This window comes from Chelon labrosus, assembly GCF_963514085.1.
Source record: "Chelon labrosus genome assembly, chromosome: 13".
Taxonomy (NCBI): Eukaryota; Metazoa; Chordata; class Actinopteri; order Mugiliformes; family Mugilidae; genus Chelon; species Chelon labrosus.
Genome location: NC_140346.1, coordinates 7236703 through 7244260, shown reverse-complemented (window position 1 = coordinate 7244260; position 7558 = coordinate 7236703). Strand labels below are relative to the sequence as shown.

General features: G+C 41.6%; 2 protein-coding genes across 6 annotated transcripts in view; one reads left to right on the top strand and one right to left on the bottom strand.

The window, feature by feature from the left end:
• The first annotated feature begins 546 nt into the window (after window positions 1-546).
• On the top strand, window positions 547-4261 carry LOC311498151 (uncharacterized protein). The gene is made up of 5 exons (XM_084558603.1): window positions 547-835; window positions 2461-2802; window positions 2898-3104; window positions 3216-3244; window positions 3832-4261. The coding sequence occupies exons 1-5, from the start codon at window positions 790-792 to the stop codon at window positions 3928-3930; spliced, it is 723 nt and encodes a 240-aa protein (XP_084414729.1). The 5' UTR covers window positions 547-789; the 3' UTR covers window positions 3931-4261.
• Window positions 4262-4354: 93 nt separating this feature from the next.
• rap1gap2a (RAP1 GTPase activating protein 2a) overlaps window positions 4355-7558 on the bottom strand; it is a 71654-nt gene continuing 68450 nt past the window's right edge. For all 5 annotated transcript variants that reach the window (XM_084558596.1, XM_084558599.1, XM_084558597.1 and 2 more), the window contains 3 exons: window positions 6966-7068; window positions 6780-6853; window positions 4355-6470 (listed from right to left, as the gene is read on the bottom strand). In XM_084558596.1, coding sequence (XP_084414722.1) covers window positions 6462-6470; window positions 6780-6853; window positions 6966-7068 — 186 coding nt within the window. In that variant the 3' untranslated portion in view covers window positions 4355-6461. The remainder of the gene's footprint in view (window positions 6471-6779; window positions 6854-6965; window positions 7069-7558) is intronic.

Sequence of the window (7558 nt, the reverse complement as noted above, 5' to 3'; positions counted from 1 at the left end):
CAAAGTAGACAGATTAATTGCGTCTGGGTGTTCCGGTTTACAAAACAAAATCAAACAATGCTGTTCAAATCTAATATGACACAGTGAAAAAAATAAAAGAGGCTTTTATTTAAAAGAAAGTTAAAGATGCATATTTAATAAGTAAAACGTGTACTTGCTTGACATTTCTTTTTTAACCTCCCAATTTAACAAAGGCTTTTATTTTGAAGGTTAGCGGAAGCTTTCTGCTGAGAATCAGCTTGTTGTTTGTGGCTGAGGATGATCACAGGGTGAAAACTCGAAACCTGTGCTGTAATAGCGATGCAGCGAAGAACTTAGTTCTTTAATTAAAGATTAGTCACCAAGGCCGTTGCCTGCTTCATTTCCTTGAAATCGAGCCCTTTCCTGTTGGGAAATTTTGATCTGGACTCATGAAGTTATTGCTTTCCTGTAGCTTGGTACATCTAGTGTTTGTGATAGAGAGAGAGAGAGAGAGAGAGAGAGAGAGAGAGAGGGAGGGAGAAAGAGAGAGAGAGAAAGAGAGAGAGAGAGAGCGTTTGTGTGGAATAATGGGTCATTTCCTTCCTTTTCCTGAAACAGCGGCTACAAACTAAAGGAAAGCCTCCTCATTTATTGAGAATAAGAAAAGGAAAGTGGCAGAAAGAGCTCATGGACGAATAGTCTAGAGTTTGAACAATCCGCGACCCTCTCCAGTCAGACTTTTTTTTTTTTTTCAAGTCACAACACGAAGGCTTAACCTGGGGAAGTAAAATCAACATTTTTTACCTTTGAGATCAGACGAGATCCGTGATGTATCTCCTCATCTCCGCCAGCTGTGTCTGCATATTCTTTGCTGGTAAGTGACATGTTTTTGACTAATGCTCATAATCAAATGTTGAATTATATTCTGTTTGAGCTTGGCTGATAATACTTTACACTTTACAGTGAAGCAGCTCCATTTTAGACAGCTTGTGGTTTTCTAAAATAAATCATGCTTTGAAAGTTTGTTATTTTATTTTTGGCAGGCTCTACTCTAGCGGTTCTATTATAACACAGGCATATATGCCTGTGTATATATATGTGTATGCCTTAAGTGCATATCTGAAATGTTTTTCAAACTCTATGTGTCGTAGTATTTCTCTCCTGTTTTAATTTGATCCTTTTATTTATTTATTTATTTTTACATTTAATCTCAACTCCCACAGAGATAAAATACACTGCCTGGCCAGGTATGAGCCTCTTATTGTATAATTACTGCAAGGGTGAATATCTTTCAGCTGACAGCAAGTTATTTAACCCCAACTGATGCAATGAGTAGCTTCTCATTTCTTAAACAACCATGTCGACAGACACATCTCGTGATCGTGGAAAAGATGTTAGTCTGTTTGAGAAGGGTCAAATCATTGGCATTCATCAAGCAGAGAAAACATTTAAGGAGATTGTAGAAACTACTAAAATTGTGTTAAAAACTGTCCAACGTATTATTAAAAACTGGAAGGATAGTGGTGAACCATCGTCTTCCAGGAAGAAATGTGATCAGAAAAAAATCCTGATTGACCGTGAACGGCGATCACTTAAACTTTTGGTGAAATCAAATCCAAGAAAAACAATAGTGGAACTCAGGACTGTGTTTAATAAATCACCACTAATCAGTGAGGCTAACCAGAAAAAAGGCTTCAATTTGCTAGGGAGCATAAAGATTGGACTCTGGAGCAATGGAAGAAGGTCATGTAGTCTGATGAGTCCAGATTTACCCTGTTCCAGAGTGATGGGGGCATCAGGGTAAGAAGAGAGGCAGATGAAGTGATGCACCCATCATGCCTAGTGCCTACTGTACAAGCCTGTGGGGGCAGTGCTATGATCTGGGGTTGCTGCAGCTGGTCAGGTCTAGGTTCAGCAACATTACGTGTCCAAAGAATGAGGTCAGCTGACTACATGAATATACTGAATGACCAGGTTATTCCATCAATGGGTTTTTTCTTCCCTGATGTTCACGGGCATATTCCAAGATGACAATGTCAGGATTCATGGGGCTCAAATTGGTAAAGAGTGGTTCAGGGAGCATGAGACATCATTTTCACACATGGATTGGCCCCCACAGAGTCCAGACCTTAACCCCATTGAGAATCTTTGGGATGTGCTGGAGAAGGCTTTGTGCAGTGGTCAGACTCTCCCATCATCAATACAAGATCTTGGTGATAAATTAATGCAACACTGGATGGAAATGAATCTTGTGACATTGCAGAAGCTTATTGAAACAATGCCACAGAGAATGAGTGCTGTAATCAAAGCTAAAGGCGGTCCAACGAAATGGGTGACCTTTTTTGTTTGGTGGAGGCATTTTTTATTTTTATTTTTTTGGCCAGGCAGTGCATGTGTTATTTAATATAATTACACATATTTGAAAAACACTTTATAACGGTTATAATGACTCAAATGCAATAACCAGTCATGACTTGTTTGACTTGTTCTTTCTTTAAGGTATTTGTGCAGAAGAATGCAACAAGGGTGTTGAGGCAAGACGTGAAACGTTTCATGTCCCAGAAGGAAACAGTCTGTCTTTGTCTTGTGTGGTCGAGCACTGTGGGGCGTCTTGGGACGGCTTCTGGGTCAGGACAAATTCAACGGAAAAAGAGCTCATCCCTGTGAAAAACACTGCAAGGCACCATCTGACCAGTGTGACTGTCTCAGCAAATAAAACCCAACTAGTTTTGAAAATTCTTTCAGTCGACCGATTAGATGAAGGGGACTATCGATGTACTGTTAAGTGGGACGGAGGTGTGACTGACCAGGGTCACTGGAAGATTGTGAACGTCACCACAGGTAAATAGATTATATATGTGGTAGTTAAATGTACATGTGCAGTATCCACCTGTATTTGAGCGCATTGTTTTTGTGTATATCCTTCTTCCACACAGCTGTCCCCTCTCAGAGGAAATTCTTGCACAGAGTTTATGTCTGGATCGGTGCTTTTCTATGCCTTCCCATCATCCTGGGACTGGCTCGCTGTCTGAGTTCACAAGTTGAGCCCCGGCCACCTCCCTCTGCACAGTACATTTATGCAGTTCCACAGCCTCCCCCTCGACGCCCTGTACCACAGAAACGTAACGCTTCCTCTCTAAAAGGTACCTTGTTTCTTTCCTTGTTCCAGTATGTGGTGTTGCACTAATAAAAATGCACTGCGGCGTTGCCACAAATACACTTTTAATTGTACTGTCTCTTTCTAAATTTTACAGCTCCCCCCAAATCCGTGCAGAAGAATGAGGTGGGTGACAGCCTACTTTATATATGTACCCTCGTTCTTTTGACATTGTTAATAGTCCATTCTTAAGAGACTATCATTACTGACAGTTTTCTGCCTCAGTGCTCTTGTTTATCCTCCCAAGAGTAACTTAGTGAGCACACTGTATACACACTAAGTTGTTTTATTGTCAATATGCTTTCTATCCATTATTAATCTCCCATATACCATGCATCATCTAGTATCATGTCCTCGTGTTTATATCCTGCATGCATTCTTTGTCCAGATGCATGTATGAATTCATCTGCTTCTTTCTGCTGCTCTCTTCTCCTTCTCTCCTCACTTTCTCCTCTCGCTCTTTTTCTGTCGCTCCACCCGGTCGGCCTCAACCAGATGGGAACTTCCAATATGAATTGGGTTCTGCTCAAAGTTTCTACATGTTAAAAGATCATTTTGGCCGGCCACCATCACTTTAGCACTCGCTCAGAGAGTTTCAGGCTCTGGGTTCCACAGAGCGCCCAGAGACAATTGATGTTGGCACTATATAAAAACAATGGAATTTTGCTGAAATGCATTTAACTTGCGTTATCTTATAATTCGCAATGTTACAGGTTGTCTATGCAGACATTTCCCAAGATGCACTAAGGAAACAGGGAGCGACGAGAGAGCCTGCGGAGACCACCGTCTACTCAGATGTCAGATTTACATGACTGCAAATGAAAGCAGAGAAGAATGGTCCGCTGAGAATGAACTGATCCTTGACGTCTCATTGAAACATCAGATGCAGGAGCCAAAGACTGTGACATTCTTGAGCTCCCGACCTTCTGCGCATACTATGAAAAGTTTCTAAAGCAGAAGACGCATTTGTCCATGTCTAGGGATGACTCACTGGAAACACTGACTTTTTTCAAACACGAAACTGAGAGAAGAACCAAAAAAAATCACTTCATGACACTGCATGCACGACCATTGACCATTTAGTTTTGCGACATTAACTGCACTGTGACCAGTTTTAAAGTGAAAAAAGAGAAACAAACTTTGGCTGTGACGTCTGTATCAGTTTCCCTGATGTGTTCATGTACATAAAATAAAAGTAGAAGTGGGAGTATGGACTAAAAAACACTGACACACAAATGACACAAAATACAACATTTTATTTTAGAATAAATTCTCAATGGCACATTACATAACCAAATATACATATACAGGTTTAGACATCTTTTAAATTAATATATATATATATATATATCCTTTAATCATTTTACTTTTATTAATTAGCGTACTCTGCCGTGACAGTTTTTTTAACATGACATCAATGCAAAAGAAGTTTCAATAAATTAAGCATATTAACAGAGAAAAGGCTGCAGGGCGTTTTAGGCGATACCTGCTACGAACTAAATGACATCTGAACTTCCTGCTTGCTTCCAGAGGATTTCAGTCCTTGCCTCCATTACTCGAGGTAATCACTGCACTAACTGAGAACAGCGTGCATAATTTGAAGCATCTATACTTAGTCCCAGTTTATCAGAAAGATGAGTACAGCTTTCTTGAAAGTTAAACGATCCCCTGAATTACAGGCATTTGTGATTTGGATGAGCCAAGCCTTTAAACCTTCCCACGCTATTAAACCATCCGCAACTGAACCTACACCTTAAGATTACATAGGTATTCATCCAAAGAGCTACCGGTTTGGTTGTTTGGTCACACTGGAAACACATCTGCCTGCTTTTAAGCTGCTTCTTCATCAACTCCAGTTTGTGAAGGCCCAGGCTAATGTATAGTTGAGGATTAGAGCAGACCCACGCTCCTGTTGTGCTAGTGAGCGACTGACTTCGCAAGCTAAGCTCCTAAGAGACTTTGTAATGACAACTAACAAGGCGTGAAATACAAAGTACGAAAATAAAAAGCAATGAAGAGAAATGAGGGAGCTCGAAGTTCACATTCAGAGAGTTCTGCCAAAAGTGCTTCAAAGGTTCATTATAACCTGAAGCATCTTTTTCAAGTCATGTTTACAAGCTCACGCTGAGAAACTTCAAATCCCCAGAGAGATCCCCGTTCAAATGAACCTCCGAACATGCGGCACACACCGAGCTAGCAAGCCTCAATGGGAGGTATCAGAAGGTGAAATGTTTTCAGTAAGTGCAACGTTTATTTTCAGCAAATGTGGGAGTTGATCGGCCAACCAAAACTATGCTGTAACCAGATCCACGAGAGGCTCATCCTCTCACATGGTGAGAGACACAGAAACAGGCAGAGAGAGAGAGAGGGAGAGAGAGAAAGCACAGCAGTGGTGAAAAGGGCTTTTGAAAGATTGTAAGGCGCAGCTTTGGCTAAAATAAGCTTGTGGCAAAAAATGTGTTGGCGGTGTCTCCTGCTGTGAGCTAATTTTCACTAAACAAGCACTTGGGTTCATGGGGCTTTGAAGTCGCCCTTGCAGATACAGAAGCGCCGTCGTAGCAGGAGACGTGTCGTGTTTATAGTGCAGCCAACACAATGCAGCAGCGGGCAAGGTTACAAAAGCATCCCCCAAAATCAACAACGTCCCTTAGAAAAGCAACTACATATGCAAAGAGCAAGTTCAGCTCCTACAGACTCCCAGTGTTGTCACCTCGAAAGGCTTTGCTACTGTACATTAAGTTTCTGTGCATGTGTGTGTGTTTGTGTGTCGCTTCGTACTTTTTTTTTAGGCAAAGGAGGAACTGTTACCAGACGTACCATTCGAGGGCAAAGGTAATAAAAAAAAAAAGGAACATCCTCGTGTCTAACTATTCCTTCCAGTGGATCGCTCAACAGTCGACTACATAAAGAGTAACAGTTCAGCCATAAACACGTGTTACTGTTCTTCTAGACCCTTATGTCTCTCTCTATTAAACAAGACGCTTGAGGAAAAAGCTGAGGCGGAGTCTAGCTCAGCCTACGCTCACAGTTTTACAGCCACGGCAAGACCCTCGTGTGAGGTGAACAATTAACAGACTGCAGCAAGTGTTGGCTTATTTCTGAAGCTAAAGGTTGGTCGAAAATAACATGTCAGCTGCATCTCCTCACTGTACACTCACAGTATTGTCAGTTAGTTTATAGTGAGAGGGGACTCTGGTGCTATCCGTAACCTTGTCAGATTATCCTTGGCTTGGGAAGTGGTTCTACAGTGATTATGTGGTTGATGTGATTTGTATTTATTTTTTATTTTTTTATTTTCGCGTTGTCCCTTCGTTGTGCAAGTCTGTTCTTCCGTTCCATCAAGCTACTCGGACTGAAAGAAAGAAGAATGGACAGGGAGGCCAGTCAGAGGAGGGTGCATCTTTCAGTCTCGGCTTATTACATAACACCAGTTTGACCGTTTCAGTGACACTACAGTCATCCAGAGATAATGAGATGTCTGTAACATTGACACAGATCATCAAAAACACACCGGGGGCTGGACACTTTCTGTCAGTACTCCCAGCATGTTGTGATAGTCCTCTTTATTCAAATGTCACACGTTTCTGCACTCTCTGTCTTTAAAAAGTTGATGCTATTGTACTAGGACTAACAAGACAACGTATCATGTGTTGAAACTTACATTTGTGGATGAGTGGCTCATTTTGTCAAAACGAAACTTCAAGTTTGACCTCGGTGACGTCTTAGTCTTCCCGTCTACAGAATATAAAGGAAGGAAAAGCTCATTAGGAAACTAACTCCTCGCAAACTCTGGAACGTCACTCAAAGTGAAGGGCGCTCAAACTGGGTCAGATCTAATCGGGTTTACCTGTCGGGCTGCGGCACATGATGACAGGGGTAACGGATCCCTGGCTGTCCACGCTGAGACCAGGGCTGAAGGCAGAGGAAGAAGCTATGGATGGATGGCTGGCCTGAGGGAGAGAGATGGCAGGAAAAGTTTTATGTGGAGGAAGGGGTGGAGGAGGGAAGTAACAAAAGAGGGTCAGAGGCATAAGGAAACTGTGTTTGGCTGGAGGTGACTTAAACTTTCCTGTTAGCAAAGTGAAAGTCACTGGATTTTCGGCAGGAAACAGCTGGATGGAAAAGAGCACTAGTATGGAAAAGCCATAGTGCCATGATATACTTTTCTGTAGCATTTTTATGACATAAATCATATTTTTAGGCCTTGTAACACTGTGAAGAAAAATGTTGTTGGCTTATGACTTGAAGCAGGAGAGAATCGCTAGCCTGACCGTGTCCAGAAGTTCAAAAACTTGCTATCTACCTTTCTATCTTTGGACAAAGAATGAAATGAAATCATCTGTGTCGTTGTTTTTTTTTTTAATGGATGGAAGATGAATGGTGGGATTCGGAAAGACTTGATATCATTTCTCATTTGGGATAAAATAACACCCCCACGCA

Excerpts from the sequence above, each read along its gene's own strand:
- LOC311498151 (XM_084558603.1), top strand. The coding sequence starts at position 790 with ATGTATCTCCTCATCTCCGCCAGCTGTGTCTGCATATTCTTTGCTG. Across the intron at positions 836-2,460 it reads TGTCTGCATATTCTTTGCTG|GTATTTGTGCAGAAGAATGC; the intron begins GTAAGTGACATG and ends TCTTTCTTTAAG. Across the intron at positions 3,105-3,215 it reads TAACGCTTCCTCTCTAAAAG|CTCCCCCCAAATCCGTGCAG; the intron begins GTACCTTGTTTC and ends TAAATTTTACAG.